General features: G+C 40.6%; 1 protein-coding gene across 5 annotated transcripts in view; it reads left to right on the plus strand.

Annotated features, from left to right (window-relative positions):
* adgb (androglobin) overlaps nt 1–26910 on the plus strand; it is a 148064-nt gene that overhangs the window by 85185 nt on the left and 35969 nt on the right. For all 5 annotated transcript variants that reach the window (XM_062044596.1, XM_062044595.1, XM_062044594.1 and 2 more), the window contains 8 exons: nt 1345–1526; nt 1726–1883; nt 2592–2694; nt 12385–12518; nt 23482–23637; nt 23914–24007; nt 24070–24169; nt 26673–26856. In XM_062044596.1, coding sequence (XP_061900580.1) covers nt 1345–1526; nt 1726–1883; nt 2592–2694; nt 12385–12518; nt 23482–23637; nt 23914–24007; nt 24070–24169; nt 26673–26856 — 1111 coding nt within the window. The remainder of the gene's footprint in view (nt 1–1344; nt 1527–1725; nt 1884–2591; nt 2695–12384; nt 12519–23481; nt 23638–23913; nt 24008–24069; nt 24170–26672; nt 26857–26910) is intronic.

The following is a 26910-nucleotide window of genomic DNA, read 5'->3' on the forward strand; positions in this document are numbered from 1 at the left end:
TCATGTATGTTACACTTGTCATACTGCTGTGTACGTCAGTAATAATGCTGGTTCAGCAGATTGCGCCTTACGCTAGTAAAGCATTGGTTGTGTTGCTACAGTGTTGTTCCTTTTAATACATGTAACAATACCATATCTGAGTTACTGTGTAGAAATATGGGGAAATAACTACAAATGTGCGCTTCATTCACTAACTGTGTTACAAAAAAGATCAATTAGAATAATTCATAAGGTTGGATATAGAGGACATACAAACCCTTTATTTATTAAATCACAATTATTGAAATACAACGATTTGGTGCATTACCAAACAGCTAAAATGATGTACAAAGCAAAATATAACTTGCTACCCAAGATTTTACAACAATTCTCAACAAAAGAGGAGAAATTTAGAGTGTCCGCCCTGAGATCGGTAGGTTGGAGTTCAAATCCCAGCCGAGTCATACCAAAGACTATAAAAATGGGACCCATTACCTCCCTGCTTGGCACTCAGCATCAAGGGTTGGAATTGGGGGTTAAATCACCAAAATGATTACCGGGCGCGGCGCCGCTGCTGCCCACTGCTCCCCCAAGGGGATGGGTCAAATTTCACCACACCTAGTGTGTGTGTGACAATCATTGGTACTTTAACTTTAACTTAACTTTAAATAGAACCTAAGAGGAAAATCTAATTTAAAACATTTGTATGGTCGTACAACACTTAAAACCTTTATCATATCAGTATGTGGAATTCTACTATGGAAGGGATTTATCAAAGAAATTAAACAAAGCATTAATATAATTCTGTCTAAGAGACTGTTCAAACTACAAGTGTTCACAAAGTAGAATTATGATGAACATCTTGAACCCTTTTTTTTTTATTTTATTTTTTTATTGAGACAAAACATATTTTAGTATTTAATATTGGTTTGCTTACTATGGTATATTATTTATTTATTATTTATTTGTTAACTGTTCTGTTACAGACAACAGGGAAATTGGATACAATTGCTCTGGTATGAAAATGGGTAGGATTAAATAAGCTCTGCTTCTTCCTACTCCTTTTTGGACGTGCTTAAATGAAACAACTGGAAATGTGTGATGCACAACATTGTATCATATGCATGTTCGAAATAAACTGAAACTGAAACTGAATACTGGTAAATATACGCCCAGATTATAATTACAGCATTTACGATATATTACTTTATGTTAAAGCTTGATAAATTAACTGTACATGTAATTGTACTTGTACATTTCTTAATTATAGGACTGTATATGATTATGAGTCATTGTAGTGAACCATTAATTGTCAAATATCAGGTAACTTTTTCCAAAAACAAACATGTAAAATGTATTTTACAGCTATGCTGTGAAGGTGACTACACCGGTCCCCGCAACTCTTCACTTTCAGACATCCTCTCCATCTGTGATGATACGACTGTTCATTATGGACCACGAGAGTGAAGTGGCCAGCGCCACTGGGCAAGGCGTCGCCGTGATTCCCGTGTTCAACTTCCTGCCCAGCAAAGAAGAGGAGCCAATAGGTTTGGGATGTGTTTTAAGCGTATGTTCAATGTGTTATTCTTAGAATTTAAACAAACTGGGATGGCTTTTTTCCTCCATTACAAGAAGCTTTCCCGACTGTTTAATTAGCTTTCCAATTCTTGCTGCGATAACAGGACGCAACACTCGCCATTTGTCTTTTTCCCCCTCTGACTCAGGCCTTTATTCTCCTTATTACAGCTCCCAGTTGCGCAGTAGAGGAGGAGAACCAGAACATATCCCCGACTCCGGAGAACGAAATCAAGGTGTTAGACGGTAGCCAGCAGGAAGAGGAGGGCAGTACATCAGGGAAATCAGACTTTGTAGCTGAACTATCACCGCCGCCCACTTGGTTGCCGGTAAAAACAACTGCGTGGATTCACCGGTTGCTCTGACACTCCCTCTCTTCCGCTTCGTCTTCTCTCCCACTTGCTTTCTACTTGTGTTCATATGAATTTTTCACTGCCAGATACTCATAGCACCTTACTTGCAGACTTGCGCACACACATGAATTTACCCACCCACCCACTCGCATTCTCACAAAGACAAAATGCACAAGAGAACAGCAGCAGAAACCAGAAGAATGCTTTTGTTGTTACTGTCTGACTTTCCCAGTACTATCTAAACACATACTGTGTAGATGCTTTTTTCAGTACACCATGTACTTGTGCATTTACAAATGAACCACTGCACACGCATCCAAGCTTGTAAGAAATAATGATATGGAAACTGAGTAGCACCGTAGACTGTAATGAGACGGATCATGTCGAATTTAGTAGCTCATCAGCGAGAGGCATATTGATTAGTCCGGAAGACCACTGATCAATGCAAGCAGACATCTGTGATTAAAAATTATGTTCCACTCCATTGAAAGCCACATGAGACATTTTGATGCTCAGCTTGTAGACTGCAGTGTTCTGTTTAAAAACATGTTTGCCTAAATGCAAATACATTTAGATAACGTTGCTGTGAAAAACTTACTGTACACTTGCAGCTCCAGTTTACAAAAATGTTCTAGTGTTGTTTATAATTCTTGAGAGTTGTATGTTTTTTTATTTGTTTGACAGGAGCACAAGTATTTGGTGAAGGCAGAGGTGCTGCGTCAGAGCTGGGATTTGGATGATTCTCAGTTGGCTTTTGCCCATCTGCTCAGTTACAGAGAAACACAAGGTACCCAAAGCTATGTTCCCAATCCCACATCACACATGAAAACCACTGTTAACACACTGCAATATGTGTGCTTCCTTTTTTAAATCAAAATCGGGATTTTTCCTTGATAAACAGTATAAAAACATTATCGTTCAAAAGTGAATACAGCTCTCATTGTTAAGATTGGCCCCCAAGGCCTAGAGAGAGACATGATACAAAAATATACAAATGATTTAATAAACATAAAGCACACTTGCATGGATTGGAGAAAAATACTGGGTACAAACAATAAAGTGGACGAAGCCACATAAATAAGGACGGAACAAAAAGAGCGTTGGCAGTGTGAGAATAAACTACAACTGCCAAAGAATTACTGAGTTTCCAGGAAAACGAGGACAAGCCAAAGCGAAATACACACAGGAAAAAGCTACGTGGGAGGAAAAACACGATAGCTGGGGAGCTGTGTATCAAGCAATCAACTGGCAACAATTGTGGCTGGTAGCAGGGCTGAACAAGGCCTGAAGGCAAACTTCCAGCAGGTATGAGAGGCATCAGCTCCGCCCTGAAATGCCAGAAGGGCACCGCAAGCGAGGGCAGACAGGCGGCAGCAGAGCAGCGGAGACAAACACCACACTGGGGGCCCCCTGTCGGAAACTAAGTCCAAAGGAATGCCATGGATACGGAAGACATGCCTCAACAGTAGCTAGGCTGTCTCCAGGGATGACGGCAATTTGAGTAGGGCGATTAAGTGAACCATCTTAGAAAATTGGTCGACCACACTAAAAATTATGCTGTTGCCACGAGATACAGGAAGGCCTGTGTCCAGGGCAATGTGTGACCAAAGTCATGAAGGAATGGGAAGAGAGAAGCCTTTGTTCTGGTGCAGACGGAGCAAGCGGTGACAAACTCCTTGACATAGGTGTTCATCAAAGGCCACCAGAACCTCTGAGTGATGACAAACCGTGTGTGCCTCACTCTGGGTATGGCAGGAGACCGTAGAGACGTGTTCCCACTGAAGGACCAGGTTATCAGCAGGGCAGTGCAACATAAAAAATAGAAGGGATTTATGGTGAATGAATGAAAGAATCAGTTTGGTGAGTAACCACCAGGGGCGCCGCTAGGGATTTTGGGCCCCATGAAAAGAATATTTACAGGGCCCCCAACACAGCGGCAACATTATAATTTCATCATCATTAGGGGCCTCTCTGGGCCCCCCTCCATCATGGGCCCCTAGAATCCGTCTCCTTTACCCCCCCTTTTCGGCGCCCCTGGTAACCACTGCCAGGGGATGCCCATCTAAAGAGTGAACCTCCTTGGGAGAGTGAAGTTCGATTTGGGTTAGTTTGAGCGTTAGCTAAATCAGTGTCAACAAAACAATAATCAGCCCCTGAAACATTTAAAGCCATAATTTCAATACTGTTCGTCCCAACAGACAGTTTCTGTAGTCTCGTATCTGAAGGAGAGGTGCTGGGGTACTCACAGGACGAATTAACAGGCGACTCTTTAATTACGGGAAGGCATGGCACCGCAGCAGTTGAGGTACAACAAGAGCAGCGGTTTGATAAAGTCTGATGGTACACTTGGAGATGTGATTATCCGGATTCCCACAATAATGGTACAAGCGAAGTTTTCGATGTCGGGCTTGTTCTGGCGAGGTGAGTCGTCCTCCGAGGAGCTGCCTTGTTACGTCTGCCGGTTCTGCCGCTCTGCTAGTAAAGGCACTGCTGAGAGGAACGATGGCAGGGTCGACCTCAATCGTCTTTGATATCGCCCCATTAGGCGAAGCGATGTGGCGATCAGCGATCCTCCTTTACCGACTTCACTATCGTATTTTCGTAATCTGTCATACAATCGAATTGCCAGATCAATGACTTCATCCAGCAAGGCAGTTTCGTTACAAACAGCCAGTTCGTCCTTAATGTGGTGATTAAGCCCCTTACGAAAAAATACCACATAGGGCAGTTTAGCCACTACCGCTCACTGCTGCTAGAATGCTGAAGTCAATAGAATAAGCAGCGACGGAGAGCTTTATCTGCCTACAGTCCAGTAACGACTACCCGCGCCTCTGTGCCCTTGTGGGGAGAATCGAAAACCTTCCTCATCTCACGTAAAAGAAAAAAAGGATAGTAAAGTGCACACAGCGGGGTGAGCCTTTCTAGCAGCCATCGCCCAGACGGCCTCTTCATCAGATAACAGGCTCATAACAAAGGCTATTTTGGCCTGGTCAGAAGAATAGGTATGGGGCTGTTGGTCAAAAACTAGGGAGAAATGTTCACAGGAGCCAGACTTACCGGAGTAATGGATGGAATGTGGACTGTTAGGCTCCCGTGGAGGTGATATGGTGTCAGTAGTCATGAGAGTAACGGCCCCAGGAAGAGGGTCGCCTGGGTTGAGGGAAGCACAGGCCTGCTCCAAACGTTAGTCAAAAGTCCCCACACTAGTGGAAATTTTATTAAGGGCATCTGTGATATTGCGTAGCAAATGGTCATGGCCGCCAACTCAATAGGCGAAACTGCTCTACCTCAACAGGGTCCATTTTTGGCCAGTTGATTCTGTTATGATCGATTAAGCCGGAATAGGACTCCAAGGCAGAGAAAGAGACATGATACAAAAATATAATAAGCAAAAGGCGCACTTGCATGGAGTGGGGAAAAACACAAACAATAAAGTGGACAAAGCTACATAAATAAGGACGGAACAAAAAGCGCATCAGTAGTGTGGGAATAAACTACGAGTGCCAGCGCAGCGAGTGCCCAGTAGTGATGTGTGCCGAGGCTTCGAGGCATGTGTCAAGTAATGGAGGGGACGTTCCCGTAAAGCGTGGTACAGATTTTGCGAGGGTATTCGACAACACATAAACAGCCGAAGCTCCATTGAAAATATGTGCTTTTGAGAGTTGCGGTCTGTTGGGAATCTGGATAGAGAATGAAAATATTTTTTTTAAATTCCAATAGAATCAAAGATTAATGGTGCATGATATTACATTTTACAGTAAACTTAATTTAAGTCGTTTACTGCTCTGTAAGCAGTATGAATAGTACAAAATTGAAACAAAACAATATATACTGTATATGCTAAATTCTGTCTACGTCATAGTCATCCTTGGGTAGCATAATGGTCTACGCATCTACCTTTTATGCCACATGAAATGGGTTCGATTTTCGGCAACATCAGTTCGCAAAAATCATATAAACATTACGTTTTAACAAGGTAAAACATTCTGTAGCGTATTTGTTCTCTTTTAAACAGCCACCATAAATCAACAACTGGATGATGGAGAGGTTGTGTAAAAAAAAAAGAATGGCTTAAAATAAAAAATGTAGTCAATCTCCCCTGTTTTCTACATCATTGTCCAAGTTACATTACAGTGTCATCTTCCTCTTTAAGATGATAAGCAATGTTCCCAAGGTGACAGAAAAACATTGCACAACCTGCCGTATCATACGGTGGCAAAATACAAACACGCAATAAAATAAAACATTTTATTATATGTGTTGATTCATTGAGCAAAGCTATTTGGTCAGACAGTCATCGGCATATCCGAAAGCCTTAACAGATGCAAAAATTCAATGCATCAAACAGTATACAGCTGTTTGTAATTATACATTTGGCCAGCAGGGGATTTCTTGTGCCGAAACGTTTGTGAAGCTTCAAGAAATTCTTGAAACAATTTGCTCAAGTGGCTCAATGCCTCATGAGGCTTTGTTTGACCATCACTAGTGTCCAGGAAAACAAGAAGAAGCCAATAAGGAATACCATCCATCCATCCATCCATTTTCTACCGCTTGTCCCTTTTGGGGTCGCGGGGGTGTCTCTGAAGCCTATCTCAGCTGCATTCGGGCGGTAGGCGGGGTACACCCTGGACAAGTCGCCACCTCATCGCAGGGCCAACACAGATAGACATACAACATTCACATTCACACACTAGGGCCAATTTAGTGTTACCAATCAACCTATCCCCTGGTGCATGTCTATGGAGGTGGGAGGAAGCCGGAGTACCCGGAGGGAACCCACGCAGTCACGGGGAGAACCTGCAAACTCCACACAGAAAGATGCCGAGCGCAGGATCGAACCCCGGACCTTCGTATTGTGAGGCAGATGCACTAACCCCTCTACCACCGTGCTGCCCAATAAGGAATTAACACAGGAAAAAGCTACAAATCAATAGCTGGGAGTTGTGTTGCAAACAATCAACTGGCAACTGTTGTGGCTGGCAGCAGGGCTTAAAAGGCCTGATTGCAAACTGCCAGCATGTGTGAGAGGCAACGGCTACGCCCCGGAACGCCACAGAGATCGCAAGAGGGTAAATAGGCGCCGTGGAGACAAATACCACACTCATATTTCAGCAACCAATTTATTATCTTGTCACTTGGACATTCTTAAAAGGACTGTTTCCAACCTTCACGTTGATACCAAGGGGGCACTAACTCCAATGTGTTTTAAGCATTACTGTGTGTCCTGCCCTCTTATGTTTTCTAGTACATAATGATTACCTAATGATAGCAATTTACCCCGCTAACGTTAACTATCATTGACTATATAGCTTATTGTAACAACATGATTGCTGCACATTGTTAGTTGCTTCTCTTGGACTACTTTTGTGTAGGTGCACGTGTGACGAGACAGCGGTGACAAGCCTAAAAGCCAAACAAATTCCTCAGTCTGACAAGCAATTTTCATTCAATATAACTAGTGATCGTGTAAAACAATATGGTGATGTTCTTGTTATATTGTTTTTGGTTAAAAAAATGTAACTAGTGCTGTTTGCAACTCACACACGCAGAGAGTGTGCACATACACAAAAGCAGTTTGCAGTCCTGTTGTTGTGGGCTTTACATTCAATGATAGCTAGCGTTAGTTGCTAAACTTTGCTAAATTGCTATAATTAGCTGACGACACAAAGCTAATGCACTCGTGTGTTATGTATGGCACCATATGAGCTAAAAGACAGAAGAGGGCAGGGTATAGGGCTTTAAACAGTCTGGAAAGTTAGCGTAAATAATGCAAACATACCCTTTCAGAGTAGTCAGTGTAGAGCTTGTATAGCACTAGGGTTGTCAAAAATAGAGATACAGTGGAACCTCCCACTCTCCTCTCTCTGCCTGGCCTCCCTTCTCAGCCTCGTCTGCCTTTTGTGGATAGCAAGGTACAATTACTTTACTTTTTAATATTTTTTTAATTTTTGTAGCAACATGGTTGTTAGTGTTTTTGAGAGCACCAAAGGGACTTTTGTGTGTGTGCGAGTGTAGACATTGTTATTATGATGAGTAGATTGTTGATCCAATACCCTCTTGTTTGATACCTACAGTGCATCCAGAAAGTATTTACAGCGCTTCACTTTTTCCACATTTTGTTATGTTACAGCCTTATTCCAAAATGGAATAAATTCATTTTTGTTCTCAAAATTATACTGACAATAGCCCAAAATAACAATGTTAAAAGGTAGTAGTTTTTTTGCAAATTTATTTAAACTAAATAATCATATGTACATAAGTATTCACAGCCTTTGCTCTTTACTTTGTTGATGCACCTTTGGCAGCAGTTACAGCCTCAAGTCTTTTTGAATACGATGCCACAGGCTTGGCACACCTATCTTTGGGCAGTTTCATCCATTCCTCTATGTAGCACTTCTCAAGGTCCATCAGGTTGGATGGGAAGCATAAGTTTTCATCCAGGATGCCTCTGTACATTGCTGCATTCATCTTAGTATAGTCAGGGAAGTGACCAAGAGCCTGATGGTCACTCTGTCAGAGCTACAGCATTCCTCTGTGGAGAGAGGAGAACCTTCCAGAAGGACAACCATCTCTGCAGCAATCCACCAATCAGACCTGTATGGTAGAGTGGCCAGACGGAAGCCATTTCTTACTAAAAAGCCAAAATGCACCTCAAAGACTCTCAGACCATGAGAAACAAAATGATCTGCTCTGATGAGACAAAAACTTAACTTTTTGGCGTAAATATCAGGCATCATGTTTGGAGGAAACCAGGCACCGCTCATCACCAGGCCAATACCATCCCTACAGTGAAGCATCATGCTGTGGGGATGTTTTTCAGCGGCAGGATTTGGGAGACTAGTCAGGATAAGGGGGAAAGATGAATACAGCAATGTACTGAGACATCATAGATGAAAACCAACGCTTCCTATCCATTTTGATGAAGTTTAAAGGCCTACTGAAATTATTTTTTTTAAATTTAAACGGGGATAGAAGATCCATTCTATGTGTCATACTTGATCATTTCGCGATATTGCCATATTTTTGCTGAAAGGATTTAGTATAGAACAACAACGATAAAGTTCGCAACTTTTGGTCTCTGATAAAAAAAAGCCTTGCCCCTACCGGAAGTAGCGTGACGTAGTCAGTTGTTCACCTCCTCATATTTTCCTATTGTTTTCAACGCAGCTAGAGCGATTCGGACCGAGAAAGCGACGATTACCCCATTAATTTGAGCGAGGATGAAAGATTTGTGGATTAGGAACGTTAGAGTGACGGACTAGAATGCAGTGAAAGACATATCTTTTTTCGCTCTGACTGTAACTTAGGTACAAGCTGGCTCATTGGATTCCACACTCTCTCCTTTTTCTATTGTGGATCACGGATTTGTATTTTAAACCACCTCGGATACTATATCCTCTTGAAAATGAGAGTCGAGAACGCAAAATGGACATTCACAGTGACTTTTATCTCCACGACAATACATCGCCAAAGCTCTTTAGCTACTGAGCTAACGTGATAGCATCTGGCTCAAATGCAGATAGAAACAAAATAAATAAATCCCTGACTGGAAGGATAGACAGAAAATCAACAATACTATTAAACCATGTACATGTAACTACACGGTTAATATTTCTCAGCCTGGCAAAGCTTAACAATGCTGTTGCTAACGACGCTGAAGCTAACTTAGCAACTTAGCAACCAGACCTCACAGAGCTATGATAAAAACATTAGCGCTCTACCTACGCCAGCCAGCCCTCATCTGCTCATCAACACCCGTGCTCACCTGCGTTCCAGCGATCGACTGCGCGACGAAGGACTTCACCCGATCACAGATGCGGTTGGCGGCTAGCATTGGTTGGCGGCTAGCATCGGCTAGTGCGTCTGCTATCCAAGTAAGTCCTCCTTGTTGTGTTGCTACAGCCAGCTGCTAATTCACCGATCCCACCTACAACTTTCTTCTTTGCAGTCTCCATTGTTCATTAAACAAATTGCAAAAGATTCACCAACACAGATGTCCAGAATACTGTGGAATTATGAAATGAAAACAGAGCTTTTTGTATTGGCTTCAATGGGCTACCGATACTCTTGTTTCACTGGTTACGTCATGCGCATACGTCATCATTCAAAGGCGTTTTCAACCGGAAGTTTAGCGGGAAATTTAAAATTGCACTTTATAAGTTAACCTGGCCGTATTGGCATGTGTTGCAATGTTAAGATTTCATCATTGATATATAAACTATCAGACTGCGTGGTCGGTAGTAGTGGGTTTCAGTAGGCCTTTAAGAGGTGCTACAAAGAGGAATGGTTACAGAGGAATAGGTGAAACTGCCCAAAGATAGGTGTGCCTAGCTGGTGGTATTGTATTCATGAAGGCTTGAGACTCTAATTGCTGCCAAAGGTGCATCGACAAAGTATTGAGCAAAGACTGTGAATACTTATCTACATGTGATTTATTTCTAATACATTTGCAAAATAAAAACACATTTAAATTCACATTGTCATTATGGGGTATTGCCTGTAGAATTTTGAGGATTAAAATGAATGTATTCCCTTTTGAAATAAGTGAGGCTGTAAAAACACAAAATGTGGAAAAAGTGAAGCGCTGTGAATATTTTCCGGATGCACTGTTCGTGTGTATGCGTGTGTGCGTGCGTGTACCTGCATTTTTTATTTTTCAGTACAACATTTTTTCCTTGGTGAGCCACATACATTCTTAATTGAGGAGTCCGTGCTGAAGAGGAATGCCTGCTGTGGTAAAAAAAACAACAAATAGGCAATGTTATTTATTTGTGGCAGCCTGCCGTAAATGTGGATTTGACACTTCTGGTTCTCCCTCACTCGTTAACAAATTATTATGGAACTGCGTAACGGAGGTATGCATCATAACTCTGCTTCACAGCACACTCCATACTCACCTGTTTTGTCAAAGATTACGATGTAGCAAAATAAATGTTGCTATATTTAGCGAGTAGAGGTTTGTAAGAAAAAGTGTCTTGTGTCGAGCATTTATTAGGTAATCAAATACAAAGTGTCACAAACATATTCAACGCGCGAGTGGGAGTGGAGAATTAACCTTCACAACATTTTGGCAACCCAAATTTCATCATGTCTATAAATGCTGAGAAAAAACAGCTTAGAGACACTCTTCCGTTGTTTGGCAACACTTTCACTTCTTGGTGAAGTACCGTATATAAACCAGTGGTGTTCTAAGTGTGGGCCCGGGACCATTTGCGGAACACAGCTCTTTTCTTATAGACACGTTGTAAAAATAAAATAAACGAAAAAACAGCAAAAACGTGATGAGATAAAGTGGAAATGTTGATGCGAATCACAAATTAAAACAGATTTCTCTTTATTGTTTCCCTTTGTTTACTTTTAAATTATTTCATTACAAATAACCTGATGATGTCACGCCACCACCATTTTAGGATAATTTCTATACTAATATATACTTGAATGCTCCACATCACTGCTGTTTTAAAAACAAAAGTAAAATAGTTAGCTATTTTTGTTATTAATGACCATATGTATAAACACAGCATTGTTTGTTATGATATCCTGGTAGGCCATCGACCACTGTTATCATTTACAACTAATGAAATTCTGGTATAATGACAACCTTATAGAGCAGTATAGATTTACTCTATGCGATTGTGGTCTAAATACCTGACAGCATAGTTATATCCAAGTTTCTTTTCTGTAGTACTATCTTATTCCTAATGAGGATATAACAAAATTACCATGGACTATACTGAGCTTCGGTGCAGCTTTGTGTATGAGTCCACTGACCACAGGAGCCTCCTATTTTCCGATAAGCTTGTGGAAGTGGGTCAACGGGAAGTCAAATGAAGTTTGCTCTTCTTGCCCTATGGTGCCCTGGGAAATATCTCAGCAGGAAAGTGAATTAATTTCACCCAGTTAAACGCGTCTCAGCGGTGAGGCTGTGCCCTTGATCATACTCCCTATATGCTACATGGATACTGACTGCCATGCCGCACGCTTTGAAATCCCTTTTTAACAAGCTCAAATAGTGCTGTGTGGATGTTTAATGCTTGCAATGCCAGTATGTACTGCTCAAGCAGTTTTCAGTATTTAGCCCCTAACGACAACTCTTTGTTTTCATTAACTGACTCGTGCGCATAAGTACTGAGGCTTGGACGTTGCAAACAAATTGTGCCGCATCTCCAATTGGCTTCAACAAGAGGAACTTGGCAAATTGGCAGTGTCACTCAAATGATGGATCACTGTGGCAAGGGAGCCTGCCCATTATAACTGTGAAGTGCAACAGTGCCATCTAGCAGAGGTCCGCCCACACAACATATACATTCAGATGATTATGGTAAAAAACACTAAATTAACAAATTGAACATATTTTAATCACTCTAAAATCATCACCACAGCCAAGTGAGGGATTATGTCATGGAACATGTACAGTATCTGGGCCAGTATCCATCACAGTATCATGTATCATATACCCTCTCTTTACAAAATGCAGTTTTCTTCCCGGAGGAAGTGATAGAATCGACCTCTGACATGTCGAGCAACGAAGAGCAGTGCCCCGATGTACCCAAACCCAACCGGAAAGTCGAAGAAGAAAAGACAAACGGCAGCTGCTCATCTGAAGACACGGTAATACATCACAGCTGCACTGTGACAAAAATCTCTGCAACTTGTACCGGTACCAAAATATATGTTGGTATTTTTTGGTACTTTTTGGTACTTTTCTAAATAAAGGGGACCACTAAAAATTTCATTAAAGGCTTTATTTTAACAAAAAAATCTAAACATATGTTTCTTATTGCAAGTTTGTCCTTAAATAAAATAGTGAACATACAAGACAACTTGTCTTTTAGTAGTAAGTAAACAAACAAAAGCTCCTAATTTTTCTGCTGACATATGCAGTAACATATTGTGTCGTTTATCATTTTATTATTTTGTCAAAATTATTAAGGACAAGTGGTAGAAAATTTATTATTAATCTACCTGTTCATTTACTGTTAAAATCTGCTTACTTTCTCTTTTAACATGTTCTATCTACACTTCTGTTAAAATGTAATAATCACTTATTCTTCTGTTGCTTGATACTTTACATTAGTTTTGGATGATACCACGAATGTGGGTATCAATCCGAAACCTAGTAGTTACAGTATCATACATTGGTCATATTCAAAGTCCTCGTGTGTCCAGGGACATATTTCCTGAGTTTATAAACATAATACACATTTTTTTAAAACAAAAGATTTTGTGATGCTAAAAAATATTGATGTAATTATCGTAGTATCTACTAGATACGCTTCTGTACTTGGTATCATTACAGTGGATGTTAGGTGTAGATCCGCCAATGGCGTTTGTTTGTATTGTCGCGTCCCAGAAGAGTTGGTGCTGCAGGGAAATCTGGAAATTTGTTCTGTAGTGTTTATGTTGTGTTGCGGTGCAAATATTCTCCCATAATGTGTTTGTCATTGTTGTTTAGTGTGGTTTTACTATATGACAAATGTTTATGACAGTGTTGGCGTTGTTCATACGGCCACCCTTAGTGTGACAGGTATGGCTGTTGACTAAGTATGCATTCATTAACGTGTGTAGTGTGTTCAAAGTCAAGATGTTTGTTTTAATGGTTGATGATCGGGCATACAGAAGTCTTGATTTGACTTTGTCAATTATAGACCATTTTTAACACACCCATTGTCATGATTCCGATGTGTAGTGAAGCGTTTAGAGCAGTGGTTCTTAACCTAGGTTCGATTGGACCCTAGGGGTTCGGTGAGTCGGCCTCAGGGGTTCGGCGGAGCCTCCGCCACGGAGGTAAAGACACATTCGACTTATCGTGTAAATAAAAACTTCTCCCTACCGGCGTATTATGGATACCCCCAAACAATGTTCCCTCTAATTTTCGCAGGTTGTTTGATTCATCGATTGAAACTTTTACTAGCAGATTGCAAAGGAAGAGAATACATTATATGAAACAGTACAGTTTACACAGTACAGTACATATTCCGTACAATTGACCACTAAATGGTAACACCCGAATAAGTTTTTCAGCTTGTTTAAGTCGGGGTCCACGTCAATCATTTCATGGTAATGTGTGTAAAGTGTGTAATTTGTTGTGAGTTCATGCACTGTGTTGGTTTTGTTCTTTGAACAAGGTGATGTACATGCACGGTTCATTTTGTGCACCAGTAAAAAAACATAACTTTTTCTTGAATTTGAAAAAAAAAATTTTTTTATTTTTCACTAAAGAAGGGTTCGGTGAATGCGCATATGAAACTGGTGGGGTTCGGTACCTCCAACAAGGTTAAGAACCACTGATTTAGAGCCATCACTCGTCCTACAGCGGGGTGTCCAAAGTGCGGCCCGGGGGCCATTTGCGGCCCGGAGCTAATTGTTTACCGGCCCGCCACACATTCTGGAAATACTACTGTAAAAATAAAAAAGAACATTAAAAAAAGTAGAATGAGGTGAAATCTAACGAGAAAAAGTTGCAATGTTGACACAAAAGCTACCATGCAGGCTGTTTTGTTTTATTTTGTCTTTCTTCATTTTTCTTTTTTTGCCATTGCTCAAAAAAAAATAATGACAAAAAATCCATGTTATAATGAATTATTTTCAGGGCTCCAATTACTTCAATCAATCAATCAATCAATCAATCAATGTTTATTTATATAGCCCTAAATCACAAGTGTCTCAAAGGGCTGTACAAGCCACAACGACATCCTCGGTACAGAGCCCACATACGGGCAAGGAAAACTCACCCCAGTGGGACGTCAATGTGAATGACTATGAGAAACCTTGGAGAGGACCGCATATCTCCTAGGGGAGACCGAAAGCAATGGATGTCGAGTGGGTCTGACATAATATTGTGAAAGTCCAACACATCAGCGAAAGACCAGTCCATGGTGGGGCCAGCAGGAACCATCCCGAGCGGACACTGGTCAGCAGCGTAGAGATGTCCCCATCCGATGAACAGGCTAGCGGTCCACCCCGGAGCAGAGTAGAAAAGAAAAGAAAAGAAACGGCAGATCAACTGGTCTAAAAAGGGAGTCTATTTAAAGGCTAGAGTATACAAATGAGTTTTAAGATGAGACTTAAATGCTTCTACTGAGGTAGCATCTCTAACTTTTACCGGGAGGGCATTCCATAGTATTGGAGCCCGAATAGAAAACGCTCTATAGCCCGCAGACTTTTTTTGGGCTCTGGGAATCACTAATAAGCCGGGGTTCTTTGAACACAGATTTCTTGCCGGGACATATGGTACAATACAATCGGTAAGATAGGCAGGAGCTTGACCGTGTAGTATTTTATACGTAAGTAGTAAAACCTTAAAGTCGCATCTTAGGTGCACAGGAAGCCAGTGCAAGTGAGCCAGTATAGGCGTAATATGATCAAACTTTCTTGTTTTTGTCAAAAGTCTAGCAGCCGCATTTTGTACCATCTGTAATCTTTTAATGCTAGACATAGGGAGGCCCGAAAATAAAACGTTACAGTAATCGAGACGAGATGTAACGAACGCATGGATAATGATCTCAGCATCGTTCGTGGACAAAATGGAACAAATTTTAGCGATATTACGGAGATGAAAGAAGGCCGTTTTAGTAACACTCTTAATGTGCGACTCAAACGAGAGAGTTGGGTCAAAGATAATACCCAGATTCTTTACCGAGTCGCCTTGTTTAATTGTTTGGTTGTCAAATGTTAAGGTGGTATTATTAAATAGATGTCGGTGTTGAGCAGGACCGATAATCAGCATTTCCGTTTTCTTAGCGTTGAGTTGCAAAAAGTTAGCGGACATCCATTGTTTAATTTCATTAAGACACGCCTCCAGCTGACTACAATCCGGCGTGTTGGTCAGCTTTAGGGGCATGTAGAGTTGGGTGTCATCTGCATAACAGTGAAAGCTAACACCGTATTTGCGTATGATGTCACCTAGCGGCAGCATGTAAATACTAAAGAGTGCAGGGCCAAGAACCGAACCCTGGGGAACTCCGCACGTTACCTTAACATAGTCCGAGGTCACATTGTTATGGGAGACGCACTGCATCCTGTCAGTAAGATAAGAGTTAAACCAAGACAAGGCTAAGTCTGACATCCCAATACGCGTTTTGATACGCTCTAATAAAATATTATGATCAACGGTATCGAAAGCGGCGCTAAGATCAAGAAGCAGCAACATAGATGACGCATCAGAATCCATCGTTAGCAATAGATCATTAGTCATTTTTGCGAGGGCTGTCTCCATAGAGTGATTTGCCCTGAAACCGGATTGAAAAGGTTCACAGAGATTGTTAGATGCTAAGTGTTCATTTAGCTGCTGTGCGACAATTTTTTTGAGGATTTTCGAGATAAACGGAAGGTGGGACACCGGCCAGTAGTTCACCATGAGGTTAGGATCGAGGTTAGGTCTTTTGAGTAGAGGATGAATAACCGCTTTTTTGAATGCTAGGGGAACAGTACCAGAGGAAAGTGATAAGTTTATAATATTTAACACTGATGGACCTAATAAAACAAAAAGCTCCTTGATAAGTTTCCCAGGAATTGGGTCAAGTAAACATGTTTGTTTTGTCCCATCTACACATTTTAACAATTCCTCCAATGTTATTTCATCAAAGAGAGAGAAACTATTTTGGAGGGCGGTGTCTGTCGTATATACAGTCGTATCTGTGTTAATAGAACCCAGTTGTTGCTGAGATGCATTGTCTTTAATCTCTTTTCTAATGACTTTTTTTTTCTTATTAAAGAAATTCATAAAGTCATCTGCTGAGTGGGTGGAGCTACTGGGAGGAGTCCCTTGTTGGGTTAGCGATGCTACTGTACTAAACAAAAATTTAGGATAATTTTTGTTGAGGTGGATGAGATTTGAGTAATATTTAGCTTTAGCTGAGGTAAGCATGCGTTACTTCAAATATTTCACTTTAAAATGTTTTATGTGGTAAATATTGCATATATTGTGTAGTAGCCATATAAAAACATCAAAGTTTTCTTTGACAAAAGCGCATAAAACAAACAAAATAATAGTTCCAGCATAAAATCGACAGATATATCTGAATTTGATCTCATAACTTAAGTGTTGAAAGTAAAAGAAAAACCTAATAAAAATGTATCACTTTATGAGTGGGGCACCTTTTGGATCCCAAATATATTTAGTGATTTTTTATTTATCTTTACACTGTGATTACTCAAAAATATGAAAGAATTAAAATCAATGGTGTCAGGGCTCTAATTACTAAATACTGCATATTTCAGTTTTACTATAAAAAAACTAAGTTGTTTTTGACAGAAAAGCCATAAAACATGTTTTTTAATTTGTATTATTGTATTATTTGTCTCTATATCAACTTGAAGTTGATATAGAGATTTACTGTAAGCGTTAAATAATAAAAATAAAAAAAATTATCTGACTTATTTTTAACATTTTAATGACTGAGACCCTTTATGGTCCCCGGGACCCCTAGAGGTAAAATAAATAAAAAATGCATATATTTTGTTATTGTTTGAAAATGAAAAATATCAAAATGGCCCCCACATGCTTTAATTTTTCCGTGTGCGGCCCTCAGTGGAAAAAGTTTGGACACCCCTATATACACTACAGTGATAGTGATTTTGAAATAGTTACAACAGTACTGACTGCGGACATACATTAGCCGCTAGCTGGCTAGCCATGTCTTAAAGCAGTGGTCCCCAACCACCGGGCCGCGGCCCGGTACCGGTCCGTGGATCGATTGCACCGCACAAGAAATTTTAAAAAAAAATTAAAAAATAAAACTTTTTTTTTTTTAATTAAATCAACATAAAAAACACAGGATACACTTACAATTAGTGCAACAACCCAAAAAAAACTCCCTCCCCCATTTACACTCATTCACACTCATTCGCACAAAAGGGTTGTTTCTTTCTGTTATTAATATTTCTGGTTCCTACATTATATATCAATATAGATCAGGGGTCTCAAACTCAATTTACCTGGGGGCCACTGGATGCAGAAACTGGGTGAGGCTGGGCCGCAAGAAAAGATTTCTTTTAAAAAATCTAACATGCACTTTTTAATGAATTCACCTTCTTTGAATGGCTTTCCCGCCCTAGCAACCATCTCACTCACCATGTAGCTAGCTTTGACTGCTGCATCGCTCCTTTCGCTTGCTTTCTTGACGAAATCTTGTTGCCTCAGTAGACTGGTTTTAAAATTTGCAACCCGGTTCACTCTCTCATCTCCCTGGTATTTTGCATACTCCTCAGCATGTCTAGTTGTATAATGACGTTTCAAATTGTATTGCTTGTGCACTGCAACTTTCTCTGTATCAACTACAGAAAAGAGCTATAAGGATTATTCATAAAGTAGATTACTTAGGACACACTAACATATTTTTTATTAATTCCGGTTTATTGAAATTACAGGAGCTAGTAAAGTTATAGACATTATGTGTCATGTTTAAGGCTAAAAGTAAAACATCACCAGCAAATTTACAAAAAATGTTTGTCATCACTTCTGAGAATACAGAACATAGAAGAAAAGGTCATTTCCAACATCAGTATTCAAGGACAACTTTAAAACAAATGTGGTGGGGGTTAAACTATGGAATTCTCTTTACAATGAGATAGAAGATTGTAAAAATATATTCCAAATGAAAAAATATATAAAGACAGAACAATAAAATCATATGGACAGCCATAAGTGTTTACATTTTGCTTTATATTTATTATTTTACTTATTTTTTGCCTGGTTTTGTATTTGTTTTGTATCATCCCTTGAGGTGTATATTACTTCTTTTGTTCGGTTTGTACATCATGAAGTTCTGCACATCTTGTGTTTTTTTGTTTGTTTTCGTTATATTTGAATGTAATTGTTGGTTTATATGATATCATTAAGTAAGACTACGTATTATGTTGAAGGGGGCAGAAAAATATCAGATTTTTCTTCATCCTGCTCCTTCTCAGGCATTGGTGTGTAAATGTATAATTGAATAATTGAGGTATAATTGTCTATCGATCAAAGATGCACATCAATGAAGGAGATAAATAAAAATGAAATGAAATAAGACACGTCGGGGTGCCCCTTGTGCTCAACAAAGAAATATTGCATCAAAAATCGTCTCTGTCTGGAGCCAACGGGAGGGGGAGGGGGGAGGGATAGGAGGGGGCTGGGCGGGGCGGCTCGCCGTGGAGTTTACAGTTACGGTAGCACAATTAGCCCTGAACGGGCTAACATCACCACTAACGTGTTACACGTCTGATTCGCCCAGCGCTGGGGTTCAGTGCACCACACTTTTGTATTGTCGCTCGCTCCTTCGGCGGAGTGCTTTGGAATATCTGATAGTATATATCTGTATCATGAATCAATCAAACCAAACCAAAAGTGGACCCAAACTTAAACAAGTTGAAAAACTTATTTGGGTGTTACCATTTAGTGGTCAATTGTACGGAATATGTACTTCATTGTGCAACCTACTACTACTAATAAAAGTCTCAATCAAAGCGCTCATCTTCCCCGCCCGGACTGTTTACAGCGGGGGCGGGAGCGAGCAGGCGGGTGAGCGAGGGAGGGAGGGAGGGAGGGAAGAAGAGCGTGTGCAGGTGTCGTGGAAAAGCGGCAAAATGTTTCTCTGCTTGCATCACGCAAGTGACGTCAATGCCTACTTGCCAACCTTGAGACCTCCGAATTCGGTAGATGGGGGGGAGGTTGAGGTGTGTTTTTGTAGCCCGGAAAAGTTAGGGCTGCAAAGGGTTCTGGGTATTTGTTCTGTTGTGTTTATGTTGTGTTTAGGTGCGGATGTTCTCCCGAAATGTGTTTGTCATTCTTGTTTGGTGTGGGTTCACAGTGTGGCGCATATTTATAACAGTGTTAAAAAATAAATAAAATAAAATATGACCACCCTCAGTGAGACATGTGTGGCTGTTCCTCAAGAATGTATGCAATAACTTGCATGTGTCTGCAGAAGCCTCATACAACATGTGTCTGAGCAAGCACGCTGTTAGTATGGAGAAAAAGGTCCTCTTGACGGTTTATAGAGGATACTAAAGGCAGTGCCATCATGGCACTCCCTCAATATTGTCTCGAGTCTTATACCACACTGTGATTGGTAGATTCCATCAGCTCCGCACACAGCGCTGTTAAGCGCCATTCATTCAAAACTCGCGGGCCGCACTAACATTAAACTGTCATATTAAGGCGGGGGCCGCACAATAACGTCTTGCGGGCCGCAATTGGCCCGCGGGCCGCATGTTTGAGACCCCTGATATAGATCAATACAGTCTGCAGGGATACAGTCCGTAAGCACGCATGATTGTATTTTTTTATGACAAAAAAAACAAAACAAAAAAATACCATACCACCCCCCTACCGTACAACCCTATCTGTAACCATGATGTCAATAATAAATCTACTTACGCCATACAGTCATGCATTTTATATTATTGATCACTACCAATCTTTACATTGGCTGCTATGCTGCTTTTGTGATATTGTTTAAGTACATAAAGTGAAGAGTCACTAAGAAAATGACCTTTTCGAGATAGCGTTCAAAATAAAGTGGACACTGGGAACTGAAGAGCCTTTCAGTCTGGCTTTTGTTTGCTCGGTTGACTCTACCGTCAGACAAATCTGTGACCCCACAAGCGTCATAATGCAAGAAATCTGTCTTAAAGAGACGTGTTCTTGCTCAGTAGTCTATGTTGGCTTGTGACAAACACAAACTCAGAGTAAGTGCTTCTTGTTTGCTGCACATCTAATCATAAGCGCCATCACATTTCAAAGGCAGATTTTCAGAGCGTCTAGTAGTCAGTCTGCAGTCCATTTCCATTTGAATGTGTTTTTCTCTCATTAGCAGCACAACATTGTCGGAGGTAGCCGATGTCATGATCTCTGAATAAATTAACTGAACAATGACATTATTTTCCGTGAGCGCCGCATAAAAACCCCGGCCATGTCACTCATTGAAATAGACAGACTCATTACGCATATGCAACGTGGTGACCTTCAGTATTGAAGTGTTATTGTAGCAAAATTATTTGCAAATGCGTACTTTAATCTGTCTGTTCTACGATTCACGTCTCCATGTACAAATGTATGTGTGTCTCAATCTCTGTGTGTAACCAGATCCGCGTGTGCATGTTTTAATTTGTGTGTATGTATTTGGATTTATGTCTGTGTGAAAAAAAAAAATCTGTACTTTGATCTTTGTATGTTTAAAAAACGTGTGTATTTACCGTAATTTCCGGACTATAAGCCGCTACTTTTTCCCTTCGTTCTGGACCCTGCGGCTTATACAAGGGTGCGGCTTATTTACGGCCTGTTCTTCTCCGACACCGACGAAGAGGATTTCTGTGGTTTTAGTACGCAGGAGGAAGACGATGACACAATGATTAAAGAATGACTTTTCATATACCGGTAGGCTGGTTATTTTGATAACGTACAGGCGAGCACTTTGTATTACTTTGCACCGTTGTATTATTTGTACTCTGCACGAATGCTGTTCGCCATGTCAAAGATGTGAAAGTTTGATTGAATGATTGAAAGATTTATTGTTAATAAATGGGACGCTTTGCGTTCCCAAACAGTCATCTCTGTCCCAACAATCCCCTCCGTGGTAGCAGGAACCCCTATATACTACGGTAATTACACATCAAAACCCTGCGGCTTATAGTCGGGTGCGGCTTATATATGGAGCAATCTGTATTTTCCCCTAAATTTAGCTGGTGCGGCTTATAGTCAGGTGCGGCTTATAGTCCGGAAATTACGGTAGATTCATGTGAAGCAGGAACCCTGATTGGCTGTATTTTTATATGTGACTTTTGCAAACCATCTGCTGTGTAAGACTTGTGTGTCTGTGCAGTGATCTGAACGTGTAAAATGTCTTGTCTGTCTGCAACTTCACCATTCTTTCCGCTCCACTCACCACTAGTCGCCCACTGATGTTATTCTGTGTTGAAGCCACCACATTCAGCATCTCTGATGTACAGTCTTGGTCAAAAGTTTACATACACTTGTGAAGGACATAATGTCATGGCTGTCTTGAGTTTCCAATAATTTATACAACTCTTATTTTTTTGTGATAGAGTGATTGGAGCACATACTTGTTTATCACAAAAAACATTCATGAAGTTTGGTTCTTTTATGAATTTATTGTGAGTCTACTGAAAATATGACCAAATCTTCGAGGGTCAAAAGTATACATACAGCAACATACATGATACATTTTAGTGATGTAGAAAAGTTACAATCAAATCAAATTAGCTTTATGGCATGGCCTCTTAACTTCATGTGAGTGATTATGATTGACGACACCTGTTGACTTAACATAAATAGGGCTCATGTGATGCTGTCATTGGACTCGGTTACAAACGCGACGATGGGAAAGTCAAAGGAACTCAGCACAGATCTGAAAAAACAAATCATTGACTTAAACAAGTCAGGAAAGTCACTTGTAGCCATTTCAAAGCAGCTTAAGCTCCCAAAAGCAACTATGCAGATAATTGTTCGTAAGTATAAAGTGCATGGCACAGTTTTGTCACTGCCGCGATCAGAAAGAAAACGCAAGCTATCACCTGCTGATGAGAGAAAATTGGTCAGGATGATCAAGAGTCAACCAGGAACCACCAAAAAGCAGGTCTGCAAAGAATTGGAAACTGCTGGAACGCAGGTGTCAGTGTCCACAGTCAGGCGTGTTTTGCATCGCCATGGACTGACACGCTACCATGCAAGAAGAAAACCCTTGTTCCAGAAGCGACACCTTAAGGCTCGTCTACAGTTTGCTGCTGATCACATGGACAAAGATAAGACTTTCTGGAGAAAAGTTCTGTGGTCAGATGAAACAAAAATTTAGCTGTTTGGCCACAATACCCAGCAATATGTTTGGAGGAGAAAAGGTGAGGCCTTTAATACCAGGAACACCATTCCTACCGTCAATCATGGTGGTGGTAGTATTATGCTCTGGGCCTGTTTTGCTGGAATGGAACTGGTGCTTTACAGAGAGTAAATGGAACAATGAAAAAGGAGGATTACCTCCAAATTCATCAGGACAACCTAAAATCATCAGCCCAGAGGTTGGGTCTTGGGCGCAGTTGGGTGTTCCAGCAGGACAATGACCCCAAACACAAATCAAAAGTGGTAAAGGAATGGCTTAATCAGGCTAGAATTAAGGTTTTAGAATGGCCTTCTCAAAGTCCTAACTTAAACCCCATTGAGAACATGTGAACAATGCTGAAGAAAACCAATACATTTAGCTGAACTGCACCAATTTTGTCAAGAGGAGTGGTCAAAAATTCAACCAGAAGCTTGTGGATGGCTACCAAAAGCGCCTTATTGCAGTGAAACTTGCCAAGGGACATGTAACCAAATATTAACATTGCTGTATGTATACTTTTGACCCAGCAGATTTGGTCACATTTTCAGTAGACCCATAATAAATTCATAAAAGAACCAAACTTCATAAATATGTTTTGTGACCAACAAGTATGTGCTCCAATCACTCTATCACAAAAAAATAAGAGTTGTAGAAATTATTGGAAAGTCAAGACAGCCATGACATTATGTTCTTTACAAGTGTATGTGCGTGCATACTTGTGTTGTCACTCTGTGTCTTCATACCTGACATTTGTGCAGAGCCTTGACCTGACGAAGGCCAACTTCCTGCTGCGTGTGGCTGTTGACAAGAGCCAAGCAGAAAGCATTGAGGTGAAGAAGGACACAGAGCGAATAGAGCAGATCAAAGCTATTAAAAGAGCCTGGGAAGCGGCGGAACCTGGCCGTGCGGCCAAGGTAATCCAGTGTCTGAACGTGGATCTGAAGATTGATAAAAGTATTTGGACACACCACCTTAACTGACTTAAATTCATCTTGACAAGACAGTTTGGACTATTGTATTTGTATCATATCTGAATTTACTATATCAGTCCTTATACCTTTGTCCATACAGTGCAAGGGTTCTCAACTGGTCTCACCCTGTAACCTACATGTTTCTTTGCTCATCTAGAAGTCTAACCAAGATGTACAATAGTGCTGACATGTTCTCTTGCTGTGATGTTTTGTTTCTAGGCATGGAAATTACGCCTCAATTGGCTCAGTCAGTTTCAGCCCCCGACATCTGATGATGATGTTCCTGTTGAAGAATCCCCACCCAATGAGTCTGGTAAGTTGTTGTTGTTAAACACTGAACCTGAACATGCTTACATATTTTTTTTTTCAATGCAGATGAGGCTTGCAGTCCTGTTCCTGACGACACTCCTAGTATATCAATCGAACAACTGCGAAGCATAGTTGTTCCTCCCATGGACTGCACTCCCTACATTAGGTGTGTCTCTGCGGAGAGCATTACGAACAAATGTTGACAATTTTAGAAATAGTATGTCACAAAAATGGGCATTTCAGCAAACATTTCTAATACAACATATAACCTTCTCGAGGGATTGTGCTGTAGAAATGGAACTTTGATACACTTAAGAGTAGTCAGTGTACAGCTTGTACAAAACCCAAAAACAATGAAGTTGGCATGTTGTGTAAATGGTAAATAAAAACAGATTTCAATGATTTGCAAATCCTTTTCAACTTATATTCAATTGAATAGACTGCAAAGACAAGATATTTAATGTTGGAACTGAGAACTTATTTTTGTTGCAAATAATCATTAACTTAGAATTTAATGGCAGCAACACATTGCAAAAAAGTTGGCACAGGATCATTTTTACCACTGTGTTACATGGCCTTTCCTTTTAACAACACTCAGTAAACGTTTGGGAACTGAGGAGACCATTTTTTGAAGCTTTTCAGGTGGAATTCTTTCCCATTCTTGCTTGATGTACAGCTTAAGTTGTTCAACAGTCCGGGGTTTCTGTTGTCGTATTTTACGCTTCATAATGTGCCACACATTTTCAATGGGAGACAGGTGTGGACTGCAGGCAGGTCAGTCTAGTACCCACACTCTTTTACTACGAAGCCATGCTGTTGTAACAAGTGCAGAATGTGGCTTGGCATTGTCTTGCTGAAATAAGCAGGGGCGTCCATGAAAAAGACGTTGCTTGGACGGGCAACATATGTTGCTCCATTAATGGTGCCTTCACAGATGTGTAAGTTACCCATGCCTTGGGCACTAATACACTCCTATACCATCACAGATGCTGGCTTTTGAACTTTGCACCTATAACAGTCCGGATGGTTCTTTTCCTCTTTGGTCCGCCCCATCCTTGTTTGTGAATGACTGAGCATTTCATGGAAGCCGCTTTTATACCCAATCATGGCACCCACCTGTTCCCAATTAGCCTGTTCACCTGTGGGATGTTCCAAATAAGTGTTAGATTAGCATTCCTCAACTTTCTCAATCTTTTTGCCACCTGTACCAGCTTTTTTTAAACATGTTGCAGGCATCAAATTCCAAATGAGCTAATATTTGCAAAAAAATAACAAAGTTTACCAGTTCGAATGTTAAGTATCTTGTCTTTGCAGTCTATTCAATTGAATATAAGTTCAAAAGGATTTACAACTCATTGTATTCTGTTTTTATTTACGATTTACACAAGGTGCCAACTTCACTGGTTTTGTGTTTTGTATGACTACATTTACTCTCCACTAAAACGAATCAATACACAGCGATTATTTTCTAAATATTCAAACAAGTGAGATAATTGGTGGTAGCGTCATAAATTAAGGGAAATCCCTTCTGTTACAGAGAATACAATAACTTGGATGAATAAGAATATTCTGTTACAGTTTAATTCTATATTTTGAATGTGTTGTCCCTTAACATGCTACAATAAAATGGTTGCTGAAATGTAAGGGCTGAGATATCATATATAGTCTTTTCTGCTTATCAATTTCCAAAGTGTCAAAAGGGGACTTGTCAATGTCTTTGCAAAGGAAGTGTCTCCCGTTGGAGTGCATGTCCTTTGTCTCCCGTGTCTCTCTTTCTTACGCCATCTCACGTTGTCTGGCTCAGGCCATCCCTGACTGCTTGTAAAAAATTAGATGGTATTTGGGTCTCTTAATCAAAAAGCTATTTCAGAACCCCCACTGAGCTCATCGCTTCAATGTGATGTGCTCTCTCCCGTCACCTATCTCTCCCTTTTGGCTGTTTGTGTGAATGTATATGTGGGAATGTATCTGTGTATGCGTGTGTGCATGCGTGTGTGTATGCGTGTGTGTACTGAATGTGTCCAGCTGTGAATGGCTGCTGACAATGTGCTGCAAAGTAGAAGTTTGTACTGGCCAGTGCTCATTAAGCCAAAAGCCCTTCAGTAGCACAGCGGCCGGTATCGCCTCATCATTAAAACCAGAAAAAGAAAAAATACATTTTTCAGACTTTTTTTCAGTCTCCATCTCATGTTTGCACCTCAGATGGCCGCTTGTGCTTTTGGAAAAACTTAGTTTTTGTTAACTTACTCACTTCACGGCGCTGTCTTTTTCTGCTCTTCTTATCACACATAGACAGACTCCAGCAAGACGAGTTGGGTGCTATTTTATTGTTACAATGAAGCGAGCGTGTTTACGTTGACTTCTTACACCAATGTCATTTTGCATTCACGGTTCGTTTTGTGAGATAACGCCAGGGTTGTGACTCACATCATTTCCTTTGCCCCATTTTCATTCTTACAGAAAATATCCTGTCCGTGCACATGCTCGCCTCGCCTATCTGGCTAAATAGCAGGTGTAGAATATTCAAAGCTTTACTATGGAAGTTAAATATCTTTTGCAGCAGAGTTTAATGGAAACACTGTCTACCAGAATCTCTATTAGGCACAGCTACATATACCAAATGTTACATCAAAACTGTACATTAACAAAGTCCTTGTGTAATTATGCAGAAGGAAACAGGATGTTCCGACAATGGTCGATCAAGAGATAGAGGAGATCCAGCGGAGGGAGCGCTTAGAGAAGATCCAAGCCTACCAGTTGGAGCGGGATCAGCTGGTGGAGGAGCGCTTACAGAAAGCCACTGCTAGGAAGGAACGAATGAAAGGCCTGCTGAAGCAGTATGACAGCCAGCAGGTTAGTGTCAGATTACATTTATTAAAGGTCCCCTATTATGCAGAATTCACTTTT

The sequence above is a fragment of the Entelurus aequoreus genome, linkage group LG04 (assembly GCF_033978785.1).
Source record: "Entelurus aequoreus isolate RoL-2023_Sb linkage group LG04, RoL_Eaeq_v1.1, whole genome shotgun sequence".
NCBI lineage: Eukaryota > Metazoa > Chordata > Actinopteri > Syngnathiformes > Syngnathidae > Entelurus > Entelurus aequoreus.